This window comes from Oncorhynchus tshawytscha, linkage group LG07 (genome assembly GCF_018296145.1).
Source record: "Oncorhynchus tshawytscha isolate Ot180627B linkage group LG07, Otsh_v2.0, whole genome shotgun sequence".
NCBI lineage: Eukaryota > Metazoa > Chordata > Actinopteri > Salmoniformes > Salmonidae > Oncorhynchus > Oncorhynchus tshawytscha.
Window position 1 is genome coordinate 61,347,036 of NC_056435.1, and position 22,608 is coordinate 61,369,643.

A 22,608-nucleotide genomic window follows, 5' to 3' on the forward strand; every position below is an offset into this window, starting at 1 on the left:
TATATAGAGTGATGCATTTTATATAGGCCTAATAAAGATCTTACGAAGGCTTCCTTGAGTCTTTATAATATGCATTTATACGCTAGTTTAAAAGAGCAATATTCATAATTCGCTCTGCCATTTCCTGGTTGATCAAATTCTTATAGTTTGCCTAATTTCAGTTTGTGACAAAGCAAGCAATGCGTAGAGAATCATTGTGCAAACCGCTGTGAAATGTCTTTTCAGTAACCAAAAATATTTTCATTTGTTTGAAGCTGTTGTACAAAGCCGGGAATCATAGAAATAGCGCAGATCTACTGATTTCTTTAGACTTGCATTCAATGAGTGACAGATCTATAATTCCGGTTTCTAAATTCATTTGGTTGGGTGGCCCAAAAAGTTACACATTACAGCTTTAAAGTGGGACCATTCTACCGACCATTCTATGTGCGCGTTAGATGACTAATAGCAGATAAGTACAGATGTAAAAGGAGTAACAATTCAGTTAAAACTTGGAAGTATGAACAAGGAGAATCATTGTTTCTCCTCTTGTTTTCTGTATGTCTTCTGTCATCTCAACATTTCACCGTTTTATCATTGTTGTCCAGTAGGGGACAGTACAGTTTCACTAGTCCCTGGTGTCCACAAAGAGCTGAACAATTCTTTGCATAGAGACCAAACCATCCCCATATTTGTAATCCTACTGAGTTTGTTTTTATTTGCCCATTTTATGTGGAGCCATTCACTCAGTTTGTTGTACTGTCTGGGAACATGTTACCCATAAACAAATGGACCCTTCACCTCATCTGGACAAAAATGTGTTTGCAATGAATCCTGGGACAGAGTGTCATTTTTAGAGGAGGAGGAGGGATGGCTTGATGGAGGAGGTGGGGAGGAGGAGGAGGTGGGGAGGGGAGAGAGTGAGCTCTTACGTCCGACAATATCACAAGGGTGCTCAGCCTCAGATCTGTGTCAAGCACAGAGCGAGAGACCATGCCAGGGAGCGCGCTCTCTCTCTGGGTCTTTCTCTCTCTCTGTGTGTGTGTATCACTTTGCTGTAATTTTCTCCTTTGCCCTACTATTGCCACAGCAGATGCTGTCCTTCTTGTCATTTGAGTGACAGTTACACCTTACCATCATAGCCTTCGTTTTCAAATACAAGCTTGCAGGGTGATAGGGATGATTGGGCCATACGTGAAATGTCTATGGACAAAGAGAGAGTGCAATGCATGCTTTGGCTTAGTTAAACTAGCCACTGCTACCAACTGCTAAAATTACAATTTTGTAACCAAAGGCCAGTGCTAGTCAATGTCCCCCAATTAGCAAACTCATATTTCATGCCCAAATCCTCTCTAAAAGGGATGTTGTAGCTGACTTTGAGATGATCACTAAAGTACTGCTTGCTCTGCAGTAAAGATGGCAAAAACAGTATTAATGATTGACGTCTTTTTTTCTCTGTGTATCTGAAACTGGTTTGCAGTTGTCTTTTCTCCTCGTCCCTGCTCTCCCACCACTTCCAGTTCTCTGACAGATGTGGTCTGACACAGCAGAATGAAGCACTGACAATAAGTATTAAGGTGGAATGCAGACACTGCCCTGGCTTGCTAGTCTATCATGCCAATACCCAAAACAATGTTAGAGATTTACATTCTCAAGAACAAAAATGTCAAATATCGAAGCCACTTATCATTTTTTTTGTCTCTCTTGTGTTATGTAACAGGTCGACTTTAGAGGCAGGGCAAAGGTCAAATATATGTTAGAAACGTTTGTATGCTCCAACTATGTGATGTTTAGTGTCTATAACAGTCAAATCATTGAAATTCTGTGAGGGAAAGCTACACGAAGGGTAGTCCAAATGAACAAGCGCATTACTTTTTAAAGCACTTACTGTACAGTATGGTGTGGTTTTGCTTTTATTTCATAAGTCTTGTTTAGTTTTAAATAGCCAAACGGATTATTGATTGTGGAGCGAGAACAGTTTACAGTTTTTTGAGAATCTATCATGGCTTCATTACTCTGTCCTCCCACCAACCATGTTTATTGGTTAAGAAATGTAACCTTGTATTTAATAATCTCTCCCATTACAATTACACTTTCCCTTAAGTTCCTCACAGCAGTGTTTTCCCAAATGTCCACCATAATTTGCAAATAAATTCATAAACAATTCTACAATGTGATTTTCTGGATTTTTTTTCTCATTTTGTCTGTCATAGTTGAAGTGTACCTATGATGAAAATTACAGGCCTCTCTCATCTTTTTAAGTGGGAGGACTTGCACAATTGGTGGCTGACTAAATACTTTTTTGCCCCTCTGTATATAGCCTCGTTACTGTTATTTTATTGTTGCTCTTTAATCATTAAATTTTTTTTTTTTGACTTCAGTTTATTTAGTAAATACTTTCTTGGCTTGTAAGTAAGCATTTCACTGTAAGGTGTACACGTGTTGTATTCGGCACATGTGACATAACATTTGATTTGAAATATCACTGTAGTAGTGAACGGTGGTGTATGGCCCAGAACTGATTTTTACCTGCGTATATGTAACAATATCTACACTGTAATTACCCGACTTGCTTATGTAGCTTCCGTGCAATAGGTGCTAGATCATTTGTATCTAGCTGCAGAAAAAATAAACCCAGGCCTTTTCAAATATCACTGTAGTCATTCATTTTATACCAGGAATTCATTTGCATTGGTTCACTGAATATACATCATATTTCTTTCCCAATTTCACCAACTAAACTCTTGTGGGTGTATGTATATTGAACAAAAATATAAACGCAACATGCAACAATTTAAAAGATTTTACTGAGTTACAGTTCATATAAGAAAATCAGTCCATTTATATAAATTCATTAGGCCCTAATCTATGGATTTCACATGACTGGGCAGGGGTGCACCCAATCTGAATTAATTTCCCCCACAAAATGGCTTTATGGATTTGGATTTGTTATTTCTGCTCATGTTGCTATATTTTTGTTCAGTATAGCATATGATTCACCCCATGCCACGTGCCAGCCATGTTTCTGGAAAGTAAAGAGTTAACAAAAAAACAAAAGTTTGGAAAGAAGCTTCAACGGGCATATAAAACCCTTCATCATAAAAATACATTTGTGTTTTTCCCCTGGCCAGTTGTGTCTGCAACTCATTATTTGCTGGCTTCACATACGGTAAAGTGTCGCTCCTTTTGTGGTTGAACAGTTGCAACTTTTCAACGGCGCAGAACATGCGTGGATGTACATCAACATGACGAATTGCACAAGTAACAACCAGCAATTTTATTTGAAGAAGAGGCTGTTCTATATGTACCCGGGCAATGTTCTCGAATGTCCAAATCCCTAACATTACTTGAGCGTGGAACGGTCATTTTTTTCGCATGAATTACAAACGGATTTGGGTCGGTTTTGTCGTTCCTTAAGATTCAGGATGAGAAAACCCAAAGTTAATCGGATGGTTCTTGCGATGTGCTTGGGGTGTTTTATAATGGTTATATTCTATTTTCAGAGCAACTTGAAACCAGGTGAGTCGAATACCCTGCACGAGCGTTTTATATCTCGACGTTAATACGGGTTCATAGTTTCACCATGTGTTGTGCATACAGAGTAACTTTTGAACATACAGTATGTATATTTAAAGCTCTCAAATGGCATGCCCTACATTGGGATATTTTTCTTCTTCTTCGTATTAATAAGTATCCTAATTGTACAGTAATAGGCACTCAATATTTGCCAACAGCAATTCATTCCTGCCATCTGTGTTCCTGAATGGTCCAGTCTCAGCCCCGACTTCAATCTGCTTAAAAACTGAAGAGAATGTTTGAATATTGCTGCTCATGAATGATTCCGAACCAAATGTACTGAGCTTGAGCAATGTTTACTAAAACAAATGTTGCCGTAAGAGAGTAAAGGTTGGTAGAATCGTATTCAAAATGATTCACAGCTGTCTGTAATGGCTGCCAAAGGTGCTACCACCAAGTATTTATCAGGCAGCTCTTTTTACATTTTTAAATTAAATGATACATTTATAAAAATATATATATATATATTAGGTAGCCTAGTGGAACTAGCGTTGGATTAGTAGCCAAAAGGTTGCAGGATCGAATCCCCGAGCTGACAAGGTACAAATCTGTCATTCTGCCCCTGAACAAGGCAGTTAACCCACTGTTCCTAGGCCTTCATTGAAAATAAGAATTTGTTCTTAACTGACTTTCCTAGTTAAAGGTCCACTATGCGGAAATTGCTACACCATTTCTTTGTTGCAAAAATTCTAAGTTTGCCTAATTTCAGTTTGTGACCAAACAAGTGAATATAGAGTAGGGAATCATTGTACCATCTAAACCGCTGTGAAATACATTTTCCATAACTAAAAATATATCTTTTTTCATATTTCTTTTTTCTGTGAAGCTGGTGTGTAAAATCAGAAGTAAAAGGCTTAAAAACGAAACATAAGAACAGGAAGCATAGAAATTAGGCACATAGAACAGATGTACAGTGTCTTAGACTTGCTTTCAATGAGATGGACAGATCTATAAATTATATTTATATGTGAATTTGGTCGGGTCGCTCAAAAACGTACATATTGCAGATTTGTGTTAAATCTAGTGATAATGAGATTGAGATGTTTGCGATACATTATTTATCAAAGTTTACATCATGCAAACAAAAGGTCTTAATTTATGACCTATACTGAGGCTAAATACACACTTTACAGAAAAAATATTTGTCAGATATTTTTTTTCTTGGTGTGCCAAATAGCGACTGTATACCCATTTACTTAGTAATTTGACTAAAGTGAGAAAGTTGGTCATTTTGCAGACTTGGCCTACACCACACTACAGATATAAACACATCTTCCAATGCCTTGCTGTTAGTGAGTAAACCACAGAGAGGGTGTGTTTACAGTGTGTGTTATTGTTGTATTGCGTCTCCACCCCACTCTCAACAGCTTTCATTAATGTTTTACCTCCTGGCAAAACCTGTCACCATTTCCCTTTGGGATGTGGACCAGAATGGAGCAAAACTTTGATTACCAGTCTGATTGGTTCAGTGTTTCCTCTGCTATGTGGAATAATGTGGTGAGAGTTTCCAGCTGTTGCTGCATTTATTTTACTGCGAGGCCTATCCCACTTTGGTCCTTCTTTGCCAATACAATTGCCATATTCAGACATGCCCAGCCATACTGAGACCAAGTAAGCCCAAAAGAGTACATTTTGGGTCTTTTTATCAAACGTTCGAAAAGAATGGTCACCTCTGCCTGTTAGTCTACTTGTTACAACATTGTTTTTAAGAACTTTTCCCATTTATCAGTAAAAATGGTGCAGGAGAAGAAGGCAGATGTTTTCCGTGTACCCGACTGATTGTGTTTTTTGTTTGTTTATTTGCGTTGTTTGTAACATATTTTTAAAACTTATTTTGTACATAATGTTGCCGCTACCGTCTCTTATGACCGAAAATAACTTCTGGATATCAGGACTGTGATTACTCACCACAGACTGGCAGAATCCTTTTTTTCCTTTAACAAGTCTGACGAGCCCGACGCGAACGATATACTGATTTCACGGGAACAGGCCCAGATCCCAGTGATTTGCGTGAGGCACAGAAAAAGGGACCAGAGGGTGGGCTGCCTTCTGAGAATTTGTAGGCGATCTAATAAACCCCCACTTCCTTCCATTCTACTAGCAAATGTGTAATCTTTGGAGAATACAATCGATTACCTACCAACAGGACATTCAAAACTGTAATATCTTGTGCTTCACGGAGTCGTGGCTGAACGACGACACTATCAACATACAGCTGGCTGGTTATACGCTGTTATCCGCCATAAGCAAAGAAGAAAACGCTCACTCAGAGGCGGCGCTCCTAGTAGGATGCAGGGAAACATAAATCGGTTTTACCAAATTTCTATCAGCATGTTAAATGTGCAACCAGAGGGAGAAAAAAATCTGGAAAACCTTTACTCCACACACACACAGACGCATACAAAGCTCTCCCTTGCCCTCCATTTGGCAAATCTGACCATAATTCTATCCTCCTGACTCCTGTTTACAAGCAAAAATGAAAGCAGGAAGCACCAGTGACTAGATCAATAAAAAGGTGGTCAGATGAAGCAGACTTTAAGCTACAGGTCTGTTTTGCTAGCACAGACTGGAATATGTTCAGGGATTCCTCCGATGGCATTGAGGAGTCCACCACATCAGTCATTGGCTTCATCAATAAGTGCATTGATGACGTTGTCCCCACAGTGACCATACGTGCATACCCCAACCAGAAGCCATGGAGCCGCACTGAGCTAAAGGCTAGAGCTGCTGCTTTCAAGGAGCTGGACTCTAACCTGGAAGCTTATAAGAAATCCCGCTATGCCCTCCGACGAACCATCAAACAGGCAAAGCGCCAATACAGGACTAAGATCGAATCGTACTACCCCAGCTCTGACGCTCGTCGGATTTGGCAGTGCTTGCAAACTATTACAGACTACAAAGGGAAGCACAGCCGAGAGCTGCCCAGTGACACGAGCCTACCAGACGAGCTAAACTACTTCTATCATCACTTCGATGCAAATAACACTGTAACATGCATGAGAGCACCAGCTGTTCCGGAAGACTGTGTGATCACGCTCTATGCAGACTTTTAAACAGGTCAACATTCACAAGGCCGCAGGGCCAGACAGATTACCAGGATGTGTACTGCGAGCATGCGCTGACCAACTGGCAGCGCATGCTCGCATCTCCTTGTCCGAGTCTGTAATTCCAACATATTTTAAGCAGACCACCATAGTGCCTGTGCCCAAGAACTAAAAGGTAACCTGCCTAAATGACTACCGAGCCGCAACACTCACGTCTGTAGCCATTAAGTTCTTTGAAAGGCTGGTCATGGCTCACATCAACACCATTATCCCAGAAACCCTAGACCCACTCAAATTTGCACACCACCCCAACAGATCCACAGATAATACAATCTCTATTGCACTCCACACTGCCCTTTCCCACCTGGACAAAAGGAACACCTATGTGAGAATGCAATTCATTGACTACAGCTCAGCGTGCAACACCATAGTGCCCTCAAAGCTCATCAATAAGCTAAGGACCCTGTGACAAAACACCTCCCTCTGCAACTGGATCCTGGACTTCCTGACGGGCTGCCCCCAGGTGGTAAGGGTAGGTAACAACCCATCCGCCTCGCTGATCCTCAACACAGGGGCCCCTCAGGGGTGCGTGCTCAGTCTCCTCCTGTACTTCCTGTTCACTCATGACTGCACGGCCAGGCACAACTCCAACACCATCATTAAGTTTGCAGATGATACAACAGTGGAAGGCCTGATCACCGACATCAACGAGACAGCTTATAGGGAGGAGGTCAGAGACCTGGCCGTGATATACCAGGACAACAACCTCTCCCTCAATGTGATCAAGACAAAGGAGATGATTGTGGACTACAGGAAGAAGAGGACCGAGCACACAAATCAAATCAAATTGATTTATATAGCCCTTCGTACATCAGCTGATATCTCAAAGTGCTGTACAGAAACTCAGCCTAAAACCCCAAACAGCAAGCAATGCAGGTGTAGAAGCACGGTGGCTAGGAAAAACTCCCTAGAAAGGCCAAAACCTAAGAAGAAACCTAGCTAGAACCAGGCTATGTGGGGTGGCCAGTCCTCTTCTGGCTGTGCCGGGTGGAGATTATAACAGAACATGGCCAAGATGTTCAAATGTTCATAAATGACCAGCATGGTTGAATAATAATAAGGCAGAACAGTTGAAACTGGAGCAGCAGCACGGTCAGGTGGACTGGGGACAGCAAGGAGTCATCATGTCAGGTAGTCCTGGGGCATGGTCCTAGGGCTCAGGTCCTCCGAGAGAGAGAAAGAAAGAGAGAAGGAGAGAATTAGAGAACGCACACTTAGATTCACACAGGACACCGAATAGGACAGGAGAAGTACTCCAGATATAACAAACTGACCCTAGCCCCCCGACACAAACTACTGCAGCATAAATACTGGAGGCTGAGACAGGAGGGGTCAGGAGACACTGTGGCCCCATCCGAGGACACCCCCGGACAGGGCCAAACAGGAAGGATATAACCCCACCCACTTTGCCAAAGCACAGCCCCCACACCACTAGAGGGATATCTTCAACCACCAACTTACCATCCTGAGACAAGGCTGAGTATAGCCCACAAAGATCTCCGCCATGGCACAACCCAAGGGGGGCGCCAACCCAGACAGGATGACCACATCAGTGAATCAACCCACTCAGGTGACGCACCCCTTCCAGGGACGGCATGAGAGAGCCCCAGCAAGCCAGTGACTCAGCCCCTGTAATAGGGTTAGAGGCAGAGAATCCCAGTGGAAAGAGGGGAACCGGCCAGGCAGAGACAGCAAGGGCGGTTCGTTGCTCCAGAGCCTTTCCGTTCACCTTCCCACTCCTGGGCCAGACTACACTCAATCATATGACCCACTGAAGAGATGAGTCTTCAGTAAAGACTTAAAGGTTGAGACCGAGTTTGCGTCTCTGACATGGGTAGGCAGACCGTTCCATAAAAATGGAGCTCTATAGGAGAAAGCCCTGCCTCCAGCTGTTTGCTTAGAAATTCTAGGGACAATTAGGAGGCCTGCGTCTTGTGACCGTAGCGTATGCGTAGGTATGTACGGCAGGACCAATTCAGAGAGATAGGTAGGAGCAAGCCCATGTAATGCTTTGTAGGTTAGCAGTAAAACCTTGAAATCAGCCCTTGCTTTGACAGGAAGCCAGTGTAGGGAGGCTAGCACTGGAGTAATATGATCAAATTTTTTGGTTCTAGTCAGGATTCTAGCAGCCGTATTTAGCACTAACTCAAGTTTATTTAGTGCTTTATCCGGGTAGCCGGAAAGTAGAGCACTGCAGTAGTCTAACCTAGAAGTGACAAAAGCATGGATTAATTTTTCTGCATCATTTATGGACAGAACGTTTCTGATTTTTGCAATGTTACGTAGATGGAAAAAAGCTGTCCTTGAAATGGTCTTGATATGTTCTTCAAAAGAGAGATCAGGGTCCAGAGTAACGCCGAGGTCCTTCACAGTTTTATTTGAGACAACTGTACAACCATTCAGATTAATTGTCAGATTCAACAGAAGATCTCTTTGTTTCTTGGAAACTAGAACAAGCATCTCTGTTTTGTCAGAGTTTAAAATTAGAAAGTTTGCAGCCATCCACTTCCTTATGTCTGAAACACATGCTTCTAGCAAGGGCAATTTTGGGGCTTCACCATGTTTCACTGAAATGTACAGCTGTGTGTCATCCGCATAGCAGTGAAAGTTAACATTATGTTTTCGAATAACATCCCCAAGAGGTAAAATATATAGTGAAAACAATAGTGGTTCTAAAAAGGAACCTTGAGGAACACAGAAATTTACAGTTGATTTGTCAGAGGACAAACCATTCACAGAGACAAACTGATATCTTTCCGACAGATAAGATCTAAACCAGGCCAGAACTTGTCCGTGTAGACCAATTTGGGTTTCCAATCTCTCCAAAAGAATGTGGTGATCGATGGTATCAAAAGCAGCACTAAGGTCTAGGAGCACGAGGACAGATGCAGAGCCTCGGTCCGATGCCATCAAAATGTCATTTACCAACCTTCACAAGTGCCGTCTCAGTGCTATGATGGGGTCTAAAACCAGACTGAAGCATTTCGTATACATTGTTTGTCTTCAGGAGGGCAGTGAGTTGCTGCGCAACAGCCTTTTCTAAAATTTTTGAGAGGAATGGAAGATTCGATATAGGCTGATAGTTTTTTATATTTTCTGGGTCAAGGTTTGGCTTTTTCAAGAGAGGCATTATTACTGCCACTTTTAGTGAGTTTGGTACACATCTGGTGGATAGAGAGCCGTTTATTATGTTCAACATAGGAGGGCCAAGCACAGGAAGCAGCTCTTTCAGTAGTTTAGTTGGAATAGGGTCCAGTATGCAGCTTGAAGGTTTAGAGGCCATGATTATTTTCATCATTGTGTCAAGAGATATAGTACTAAAACACTTGAGCATCTCTCTTGATCCTAGGTCCTGGCAGAGTTGTGCAGACTCAGGACAACTGAGCTTTGAAGGAATACGCAGATTTAAAGAGGTCCATAATTTGCTTTCTAATAATCATAATCTTTTCCTCAAAGAAGTTCATGAATTTATCACTGCTAAAGTGAAAGTCATCCTCTCTCTTGGGGAATGCTGCTTTTTAGTTAGCTTTGCGACAGTATCAAAATGGAATTTTGGATTGTTCTTATTTTCCTCAATTAAGTTAGAAAAATAGGATGATCGAGCAGCAGTAAGGGCTCTTTGGTACTGCACGGTACTGTCTTTCCAAGCTAGTCGGAAGACTTCCAGTTTGGTGTGGCGCCATTTCCGTTCCAATTTTCTGGAAGCTTGCTTCAGAGCTCGGGTATTTTCTGTGTACCAGGGAGCTAGTTTCTTATGAGAAATGTTTTTAGTTTTTAGGGGTGCAACTGCATCTAGGGTATTGCGCAAAGTTAAATTGAGTTCCTCAGTTAGGTGGTTAACTGATTTTTGTCCTCTGGCGTCCTTGGGTAGACAGAGGGAATCTGGAAGGACATCAAGGAATATTTGTGTTGTCTGTGCATTTATAGCATGACTTTTGATGTTCCTTGGTTGGGGTCTGAGCAGATTATTTGTTGCAATTGCAAACGTAATAAAATGGTGGTCCGATAGTCCAGGATTATGAGGAAAAACATTAAGATCCACAACATTTATTCCATGGGACAAAACTAGGTCCAGAGTATGACTGTGACAGTGAGTGGGTCCAGAGACATGTTGGACAAAACCCACTGAGTCGATGATGGCTCCGAAAGCCTTTATGAGTGGGTCTGTGGACTTTTCCATGTGAATATTAAAGTCACCAAAGATTAGAATATTATCTGCTATGACTACAAGGTCCGATAGGAATTCAGGGAACTCAGTGAGGAACGCTGTATATGGCCCAGGAGGCCTGTAAACAGTAGCTATAAAAAGTGATTGAGTAGGCTGCATAGATTTCATGACTAGAAGCTCAAAAGACGAAAACGCCATTTTTTTTTTTGTAAATTGAAATTTGCTATCGTAAATGTTAGCAACACCTCCGCCTTTGCGGGATGCACGGGGGATATGGTCACTAGTGTAGCCAGGAGGTGAGGCCTCATTTAACACAGTAAATTCATCAGGCTTAAGCTATGTTTCAGTCAGGCCAATCACATCAAGACTATAATTGCCTTTGAAGTGAGGGATCTAACATTAAGTAGCCCTATTTTGAGATGTGAGGTATCATGATCTCTTTCAATAATGACAGGAATGGAGGTGGTCTTTATCCTAGTGAGATTGCTAAGGCGAACACCGCCATGTTTAGTTTTGCCCAACCTAGGTCGAGGCACAGACACGGTCTCAATGGTGATCGCTGAGCTGACTACACTGACTGTGCTAGTGGCAGACTCCACTATGCTGGCAGGCTGGCTAACAGCCTGCTGCCTGGCCTGGCCTGCACCCCCATTCTCATCGGGGCTGCAGTGGAGCAGGTTGAGAGCTTCAAGTTCCTTGGTATCCACATCACCAATAAACTAACATGGTCTAAGCATACCAAGACAGTCGTGAAGAGAGCATAACAAAACCTATTCCCCCTCAGGAGACTGAAAAGATTTGGCATGGGTCCTCAAACATCACCACAAAATCTACGGGAATAGCTTGAAAATTCAAGACCCTTGGGTGTTGCTATAGATTTACGTTAGAAGTGCCCATCCCAAGAAGGCTCAAGGTCATTGGCCACAGATAAAATGATGTCAAATCATATATCTACTTTAGATTTAATTGGACTGATCATGTCAACATCATACTTTCAAAATCTTAGTTAGCAAGCTAGACAAGCAGTTATCATCATGAGTCAAGTCGACAATCTCCTGGCAAATCCTTTTCAATCCATGTCATATGAAGAGAAATTATAGATGAAACGTATCGGTGCTCATCGGCCATTGGACATAAACATTACACAACAAGTTGGAAATTGAGTGGTTCGGAAGGAATCAGTGGCTAACTGCAAGTGTTGCAAAGCAATCACTAGCCTGCTATTCAGTGGAGAGGGTGTGTGGTCCAAGTCTGGTTTTAAGGGTCTCTTTTCCAAGCTTAAAAATGATAAACATTCACATGCAACACGATGGGCCAGAAGAGGTTGAATACATTGGCCATTCTGTCAAACCAGCATGACTTCTGCCACGTTCACAACAACTGGGAATTCTCAGACTTCAAGTGAGATCAAGACAACTGGGAACTCGGGGGAAAAAAAACTAGCTCCGGCTTGGAAAATGTTTTGAACTGCCATCCAACTCGGAATTCCAAGTCGTGAACTCTGGCCTCTTTCTAGAGCTCTGACCTGAAGATCACTGACGTCATGATTCAACCGTGGTTTTTTCCCAGTTCTCTTGAAAGCACCGTAAATCCAAAGAATGCCAGACTTTGACAAAGTTTGCCCACAATATGGACCACCTTCCACCTTCCTGGTAAAGTGATTACAGCACAACAAGGGGAGTCCAAAAATGTATTGTATGCTGCTACATAAATTATGTAATATGCCAGAGAGATATGTATATTGTACCTAAGATAGTAATAGGTATGTGTTGTGTATTAAGCTGGTAGTAGCCCATGTGCCTCACCCTAATAATTATGTCCATTTCCCCTCATAACTTAGCCTACTGTTCTGACTTGGTGGTGCACATGTAGCCTATAACCTGTTTTAGAGAAATGTAATCATTTAATGAGCTTTCATTGTCTGCTTATATGTCCCCTTTATTTATCATACGGTCGTGACTTGGTGTACAGGGATAATACTGTAAGAACAGCCCATGTTCTGAATCCTGTTGCAATACAGTAGAAAAGTGCTGATTAAATAGTTATATTGATTACATACATCTTAGCTCACTCATTAATGTCTTAATCGAAATTACTGATGGCCTCTTATCCACTCATCTTTCCCTTATGCCATAGTATGTACTATGTACATCTCAATTATCTGTAGAAACCACATTTGTGTAAGCAAGTCAGCCCTGTCAGCTACAGTGCCTTGCAAAAGTATTCGGCCCCCTTGAACTTTGCGACCTTTTGCCACATTTCAGGCTTCAAACATAAAGATATAAAACTGTATTTTTTTGTGAAGAATCAACAACAAGTGGGACACAATCATGAAGTGGAACGACATTTATTGGATATTTCGAACTTTTTTAACAAATCAAAAACTGAAAAATTGGGCATGCAAAATTATTCAGCCCCTTTACTTTCAGTGCAGCCAACTGTCTCCAGAAGTTCAGTGAGGATCTCTGAATGATCCAATGTTGACCTAAATGACTAATGATGATAAATACAATCCACCTGTGTGTAATCAAGTCTCCGTATAAATGCACCTGCACTGTGATAGTCTCAGAGGTCCGTTAAAAGCGCAGAGAGCATCATGAAGAACAAGGAACACACCAGGCCGGTCCGAGATACTGTTGTGAAGAAGTTTAAAGCCGGATTTGGATACAAAAAGATTTCCCAAGCTTTAAACATCCCAAGGAGCACCGTGCAAGCGATAATATTGAAATGGAAGGTGTATCAGACCACTGCAAATCTACCAAGACCTGGCCGTCCCTCTAAACTTTCAGCTCATACAAGGAGAAGACTGATCAGAGATGCAGCCAAGAGGCCCATGATCACTCTGGATGAACTGCAGAGATCTACAGCTGAGGTGGGAGACTCTGTCCATAGGACAACAATCAGTCGTATATTGCACAAATCTGGCCTTTATGGAAGAGTGGCAAGAAGAAAGCCATTTCTTAAAGATATCCATAAAAAGTGTTGTTTAAAGTTTTTGCCACAAGCCACCTGGGAGACACACCAAACATGGGAAGAAGGTGCTCTGGTCAGATGAAACCAAAATTGAACTTTTTGGCAATGCAAAATGTTATGTTTGGCGTAAAAGCAACACAGCTCATCACCCTGAACACACCATCCCCACTGTCAAACATGGTGGTGGCAGCATCATGGTTTGGGCCTGCTTTTCTTCAGCAGGGACAGGGAAGATGGTTCAAATTGATGGGAAGATGGATGGAGCCAAATACAGGACCATTCTGGAAGAAAACCTGATGGAGTCTACAAAAGACCTGCTCCGGCGCCGACAGAGATGGCCGCCTCGCTTCGCGTTCCTAGGAAACTATGCAGTTTTTTGTTTTTTTACGTGTTATTTCTTACACTAGTACCCCAGGTCATCTTAGGTTTCTTTACATACACCCGAGAAGAACTACTGAATATAAGATCAGCGTCAACTCACCATCAGTACGACCAAGAATATGTTTTCGCGATGCGGATCCTGAGTTCTGCCTTACAACCAGTGTAACCGAGTGGATCACATGCAGCGACCAAAAAAAAAAAAAACGACTCAGAAAAAGAGGGAAACGAAGCGGTCTTCTGGTCAGACTCCGGAGACGGGCACATCGTGCACCACTCCCCAGCATTCTTCTTGCCAATGTCCAGTCTCTTGACAACAAGGTTGATGAAATCCGAGCAAGGGTAGCATTCCAGAGGGACATCAGAGACTGTAACGTTCTCTGCTTCACGGAAACATGGCTCACTGGAGAGACGCAATCCGAAGCGGTGCAGCCAGCGGGTTTCTCCACGCATCGCGCCGACAGAAACAAACATCTCTCTGGTAAGAAGACGGGCGGGGGCGTATGCCTTATGGCCAACGTGACATGGTGTGATGAAGGAAACATACAGGAACTCAAATCCTTCTGTTCACCTGATTTAGAATTCCTCACAATCAAATGTAGACCGCATTATCTACCAAGAGAATTCTCTTCGATTATAATCACAGCCGTATATATCCCCCCCAAGCAGACACATCGATGGCTCTGAACGAACTTTATTTAACTCTCTGCAAACTGGAAACGATTTATCCGGAGGCTGCATTCATTGTAGCTGGGGATTTTAACAAGGCTAATCTGAAAACAAGACTCCCTAAATTTTATCAGCATATTGATTGCGCAACCAGGGGTGGAAAGACCCTGGATCATTGTTACTCTAACTTCCGCGACGCATATAAGGCCCTGCCCCGCCCCCCTTTCGGAAAAGCTGACCACGACTCCATTTTGTTGATCCCTGCCTACAGACAGAAACTAAAACAAGAAGCTCCCACGCTGAGGTCTGTCCAACGCTGGTCCGACCAAGCTGACTCCACACTCCAAGACTGCTTCCATCACGTGGACTGGGAGATGTTTCGACATTGCGCCAGACAACAACATTGACGAATACGCTGATACGGTGTGCGACTTCATTAGAACGTGCGTTGAAGATGTCGTTCCCATAGCAACGATTAAAACATTCCCTAACCAGAAACCGTGGATTGATGGCAGCATTCGTGTGAAACTGAAGGCACGAACCACTGCTTTTAATCAGGGCAAGGTGTCTGGTAACATGACTGAATACAAACAGTGCAGCTATTCCTCCGCAAGGCTATCAAACAAGCTAAGCGCCAGTACAGAGACAAAGTAGAATCTCAATTCAACGGCTCAGACACAAGAGGTATGTGGCAGGGTCTACAGTCAATCACGGACTACAGGAAGAAACCCAGCCCAGTCACGGACCAGGATGTCTTGCTCCCAGGCAGACTAAATAACTTTTTGCCCGCTTTGAGGACAATACAGTGCCACTGACACGGCCTGCAACGGAATCATGCGGTCCTCCTTCACTGCAGCCGAAGTGAGTAAGACATTTAAACGTGTTAACCCTCGCAAGGCTGCAGGCCCAGACGGCATCCCCAGCCGCGCCTCAGAGCATGCGCAGACCAGCTGGCCGGTGTGTTTACGGACATATTCAACCAATCCCTATACCAGTCTGCTGTTCCCACATGCTTCAAGAGGGCCACCATTGTTCCTGTTCCCAAGAAAGCTAAGGTAACTGAGCTAAACGACTACCGCCCCGTAGCACTCACATCCGTCATCATGAAGTGCTTTGAGAGACTAGTCAAGGACCATATCACCTCCACCCTACCTGACACCCTTGACCCACTCCAATTTGCTTACCGCCCAAATAGGTCCACAGACGATGCAATCTCAACCACACTGCACACTGCCCTAACCCATCTGGACAAGAGGAATACCTATGTGAGAATGCTGTTCATCGACTACAGCTCGGCATTCAACACCATAGTACCCTCCAAGCTCGTCATCAAGCTCGAGACCCTGGGTCTCGACCCCGCCCTGTGCAACTGGGTACTGGACTTCCTGACGGGGCCCCCCAGGTGGTGAGGGTAGGCAACAACATCTCCTCCCCGCTGATCCTCAACACTGGGGCCCCACAAGGGTGCGTTCTGAGCCCCCTCCTGTACTCCCTGTTCACCCACGACTGCGTGGCCATGCACGCTCCAACTCAATCATCAAGTTTGCGGACGACACAACAGTGGTAGGCTTGATTACCAACAACGACGAGACGGCCTACAGGGAGGAGGTGAGGGCCCTCGGAGTGTGGTGTCAGGAAAATAACCTCACACTCAACGTCAACAAAACTAAGGAGATGATTGTGGACTTCAGGAAACAGCAGAGGGAACACCCCCCCATCCACATCGATGGAACAGTAGTGGAGAGGGTAGCAAGTTTTAAGTTCCTCGGCATAAACATCACAGACAAACTGAATTGGTCCACTCACACAGACAGCATCGTGAGGAAGGCGCAGCAGCGCCTCTTCAACCTCAGGAGGCTGAAGAAATTCGGCTTGTCACCAAAAGCACTCACAAACTTCTACAGATGCACAATCGAGAGCATCCTGGCGGGCTGTATCACCGCCTGGTATGGCAACTGCACCGCCCTCAACCGTAAGGCTCTCCAGAGGGTAGTGAGGTCTGCACAACGCATCACCGGGGGCAAACTACCTGCCCTCCAGGACACCTACACCACCCGATGCTACAGGAAGGCCATAAAGATCATCAAGGACATCAACCACCCGAGCCACTGCCTGTTCACCCCGCTGTCATCCAGAAGGCGAGGTCAGTACAGGTGCATCAAAGCTGGGACCGAGAGACTGAAAAACAGCTTCTATCTCAAGGCCATCAGACTGTTAAACAGCCACCACTAACATTGAGTGGCTACTGCCAACACACTGTCAATGACACTGACTCTACTCCAGCCACTTTAATCATGGGAATTGATGGGAAATGATGTAAATATATCACTAGCCACTTTAAACAATGCTACCTTATATAATGTTACTTACCCTACATTGTTCATCTCATATGCATACGTTGATACTGTACTCTATATCATCGACTGCATCCTTATGTAATACATGTATCACTAGCCACTTTAACTATGCCACTTGGTTTACATACTTATCTCATATGTATATACTGTACTCGATATCATCTACTGTATCTTGCCTATACTGCTCTGTACCATCACTCATTCATATATCCTTATGTACATATTCTTTATCCCCTTACACTGTGTATAAGACAGTAGTTTTTTTTTGAATTGTTAGTTAGATTACTTGCTCGTTATTACTGCATTGTCGGAACTAGAAGCACAAGCATTTCGCTACACTCGCATTAACATCTGCTAACCATGTGTATGTGACAAATAAAATTTTATTTGATTTGATTTGAGATTTGTCTTCCAACAAGACAATGATCCAAAACATAAAGCAAAATCTACAATGGAATGGTTCAAAAATAAACATATCCAGGTGTTAGAATGGCCAAGTCAAAGTCCAGACCTGAATCCAATCGAGAAGCTGTGGAATGAACTGAAAACTACTGTTCACAAATGCTCTCCATCCAACCTCACTGAGCTCGAGCTGTTTTGCAAGGAGGAATGGGAAAAAATTTCAGTCTCTCGATGTGCAAAACTGATAGAGACATACCCCAAGCGACTTACAGCTGTAATCGCAGCAAAAGGTGTCGCTACAAAGTATTAACTTAATGGGGCTGAATAATTTTGCACGCCCAATTTTTCAGTTTTTGATTTGTTAAAAAAGTTTGAAATATCCAATAAATGTCGTTCCACTTCATGATTGTGTCCCACTTGTTGTTGATTCTTCACAAAAAAAATACAGTTTTATATCTTTATGTTTGAAGCCTGAAATGTGGCAAAAGGTCGCAAAGTTCAAGGGGGCCGAATACTTTCGCAAGGCACTGTATGTTTTTTTCAAAAGCAGTAAATGAGGTTGAATTAACTTTTTCGCTGCCAGACAAGGCTCCACTGATAGCTAGGTGTAGCGGTGGTAAGGATTCATTCCATGGTGTTGAAAAGAAAGCTCTGCTGTTGGGACAGCTTTATGTAGGCCCTAACAGTTTGTGGGCACCGTAAGTCGCTGTTATAGTGCAATTCATGTGTTTTTTAGTGTTGTGTACCCCCCCCAAAAAATGTTTTGGTTCTATCAGCTTACACAATGAAGCTGGTCCCCACCTCATACATGCCTTGCCTGGGCTTGACTCAAGGGCATTTCGGTTATATAAGATGTACCTGCTCGACACGCGAGTGTCAAGAACAACTGCAGCACCACACACTAATAAAAATCCCCTTAGGGGTGAATCTGTGCATCCTGTTTCCAGTCAGAAGAGTAGGAGCACAGTCTTGAAATATGTTCCAGATTCTCATTTTTGAAGTGTTTGGCATTGTTTGACTTCAGTCTAGAATGTAGTGTCCCAGAAGCGATAACGACTGACTGTCTCTCATTAAGTAGATCTCGATGGCACTCAGTGTCCCAGGTGAAATCAGTTCTGCCTGGGATTTCCATCAGATCTGTAGCCATCTTGGGATATTGATGACAGCTCGATTAGGCCCCGCTGTTCTTTTCCCCCTGCCAGCTGCATATTCATGATGACCAAGCACTCCAGGATTAGATTATTTTGTGATTCCGGAAGACGTATTTCTTCGCTCACTCTTAGGCTTGGTTCTTAATTGGCCTCCATTACTTCCAGCTGCTCTCACCAAGGCACAAACCCCACGTAGGATTTGATTATCTTCTCACACACAGAGGACTGCTGGGAATGCCAAAAGTAATTCTCTCCAGATTTTTGTCTTGCATCATTTGTATGTGCTTCGTAAGCTTTTTATTTTGATCTACGGTAGGTCTTGCACTGTCATCCAAATGTTAGTTTTGGCGTTAAAAATGTTCCAAGATCTGTGGTCACCTTATCTGCCTATGCTGACTTAACCTTGATCTGGGAAATTGCTGAGTGCGTTAATTAGATGTAAATTTCCTGTTTTGGGGACCTGCGTGGTCCTGGTACAGGTTCTGACTGACATTTTCACTTACAGTATAAATCAATATGTGGACACCATAGATTCTCATGGACACAGGAGAATGTCTCTTCTGCCCTTGTAAAGCAGGATGGGAAATCTGACACCACTTGAAGCTGGGATGTCCCTCCTACCATTTCATTCACTCTTCCAACTATCCTTCAACCCCTGGCTGGACCTTACGTTACAGCCACCAACAACGCATATGCCTGGAATCCTTACATCGAAACGCAACAGGAGAAAGTGGTTTTGTCGCGGCAGCACATTCAGAGATCGATTTATAGCCATTCATCTAAAATAATTCATAAATTTGGCATAGATGGACAAGGTTAGAATGAGATGAAAGGCATGTTCCTAACGAGTTCAGGAAGCTAAGCTAAAGCTCTGTGTGACATTCACAGCAGTGGGGGCAGACGTTTTGATCGAGAGACCTTTAGAAAATATGCACATGTTCTCTAACACTAAATATACAAATATGTATTTTACAGTTGTATGGAAGGTGAAATTGTATAGTTAGTCGTTTATCAATTGATTGTTGTTTTTAGAAAAATTATGTAATTTCAAGCCTGATTTTTACAGCTTTGTTAAATAGGCAATACATCATAAAATGTTATTTTCATATTTTTTTAAATCATATTTGTACTGTGTACTTGAGCTTGTGTCCTCAAAAGTGGCTACATCTCAGCAATTTATTTTTAAACATTTCAGAAAGTTGAGATTTTAACCTTTCTTGCAGTATGTAGCATTACTAGTTATTGTTTATAGACCTCTCATGATAAATAATTACTTTTGGGGATATTTTCGATTACATTTAGATACATTTTAAGAGGTTAAGAGCCTTGTTCTCCTCACTTGGTGAAACACTTGACTCCTGATCAGCACATGACAGGCATAGCACACACAGTGTTCCCAGGACAGCCTGGCGGGCAATCAATCCATGAATTAAAGACTTAAACCTTGGTGATGACCCAATCACCTCCTGGAAGACCCTCCTTGTGGAACACCATGACCTGATTTGCTTTTTGGGCCTCTTGCTGCCTAGCAGCTTTGCTACTCTTTTTACCCCAGCGAATTTTCTTATAGGAAAACAGCCCACACATGTTCTGTAATCCACACAGTGTGTCTCTAGGACCAAGACCAAGAAGATACCTGTACCACATCTGCTAACACTCTGTTTTAAGACTCTCACTCTTGTTAAACAGATACCACACACGCGCCCGTGCAAACGCACGAACACCCTTCACACACATTGCGGCAACAGCAGGGATCGGCCTCCACACAGCACAGTGTGTCTCTCACTAAAGCGCACTCTCTTTGGCAGACCTGGAGAGCCTGTGGAGGGGGAGGGGGGCCCCTGCTTCCACACAGAGCAGTGTTCATGGCAGGGACAGGACTAACGCAAGATTGGCCTTTCTATATTCTGCATCTACTAAGCCATTGCTAATGTACCAGGGAGGGAAAGAGGGAATCAGCATGGGGCCTAGTCAAAAGGAAACCAATAGCACTTAACAGCTGGCATTAAATAGGTTTAGGGGGAGTGCTATAAACCCCTTTGTAGGGTAGACGGGTGTCTACTTGGCTTTCACTGTTTACATTTTTCTCACTTAGCTAGTAGATGATCTTATTCTGAGTGATAGTCCGTGACTTAGATCTTCAGCAGTTCGGCTTGCAATGCTTGCCAATGAAACGACATATGAACAGTTGTAAGTGCTAGGCTCTAATGTGTATCTACTCTGTAATTAGCTTATGCATCAGAGGAATAGCTACAAACAGTGATTTGAATATTTTTTTGTGTGTAATTTTCCATGTTTGTTGAATGATAATAACAGGAAGGTAAGGTACTAAGAGCACTTATTGGTTCAATGTGTCATCTCTGCTTGTTCCTGGAGAACAGTAGCTAAAGTCACATTCTGCCAGGTTATTTAGACTGACAGTACATTCAAAAATAGTACTGACGTTGCCTGTACTTCTGGCATTTTAATTTTAATTAGAAAAAAACAATAAAAGGTTTGGGAGTGGTCATATTTAAAATGTCTGCTGCCTTGATTCACAGCCGCAGTTTCCATAAGGAGGTTTTTATGTGTTTAGAAAACACAATAAAAAATATATGTACAGTAACACTTCACCACAAAATGCCCCACACTTTCGCAAATCCTGAGCAAGAGCCAGGCTGAAGTGACAAATCCCCTTCCATGGACAATGAGGCAACATGTTTTTGTGATTAGCCAACAAATAGTAAACCCATGTCTGTTGAGAAAGTAACCTATAAACGTAACCTATAAACGTGGAAATAGTTGTTTCTCTACACAAATAACATGTCATTTCTATTAGTAAGTTAAAATTGGCATGCAGTTATTCAGATCTAGTTTGCCAAATTAGCAGCTGTTGGGTTGAATGCAGATGGACAGCAGATGGCAAATCTAGAGACTTGGTTTAATATGTATCGTTCCATCTATTGCTTCTCACACTCTCCCCTCTCCCTCATGGTGGTGCATATCTCAGGTTATCCCCAGGTACAGTGGGTTACAGTTTACAGTATATATATATTTCATGCATGCCTTGCTGTGGCATGGAGCGTGTCAGTGGGTTCACTGTTCACACGCGGCTTGGCACTCAGACTTGCCAAGTCTCACACGTGTGTGGAGAAGGAGAGACACACACATCGCCTGTCTGCCATTTTCCTTGCCACACACTCTACATTTTCCCTCCATACTCTCTATTGATCTTACAAATAGTATTACATTACATTTATACATGGTGGAACTACCACAAAAGGCTTAAACAGCCTTGTAGACCACGGTGTCTGTCACGTAACCCTAAACAATGCATTCAAATTGCCATTGTGTTCGTTGTCCATAGCTTATGCCTGCCGATACCATAACCCCACCGCCACCATGGAGCACTCTGTTCACAACGTTGACATCAGCAAACCGCTCGCCCACACGATGCCATACTGCCCGGTACAGTTGAAACTGGGATTTATCCGTGAAGAGCACACTTCTCCAGCATGCCAGTGGCCATCGAAGGTGAGCATTTGCCCACTGAAGTCAGTTATGATACCGAATTGCAGTCAGTTCAAGACCCTGGTGAGAACGACGAGCACACAGATGAGCTTCCATTAGACAGTTTCTGACAGTTTGTGCAGAAATTCTTCGGTTGTCCAAACCCACAGTTTCATCATCTGTCTGATGTGGAGGTCCTGGGCTGGCGTTGTTACACGTGATGTGCGGTTGTGAGGCCAGTTTATGGTAGCGAAATTAACATTCAATTCTCTGCCAACAGCTCTGATGGACATTCCTGCAGTCAGCATGCCATTTGCACGCTCCCTCAAATGTTCCCTCAACTTGAGACATATGTGTCATTA

General features: G+C 43.0%; 1 protein-coding gene across 2 annotated transcripts in view; it reads left to right on the forward strand.

Annotated features, from left to right (window-relative positions):
* The first annotated feature begins 3,034 nt into the window (after nt 1-3,034).
* Nucleotides 3,035-22,608, forward strand: part of LOC112246205 (carbohydrate sulfotransferase 11-like) — an 86,863-nt gene continuing 67,289 nt past the window's right edge. The window contains exon 1 of one of the 2 annotated variants that reach the window (XM_024414505.2): nt 3,035-3,498. In XM_024414505.2, the coding sequence (XP_024270273.1) occupies nt 3,405-3,498 (94 nt within the window). In that variant the 5' untranslated portion in view covers nt 3,035-3,404. The remainder of the gene's footprint in view (nt 3,499-22,608) is intronic. The other variant, XM_024414506.2, reaches the window with a different exon arrangement.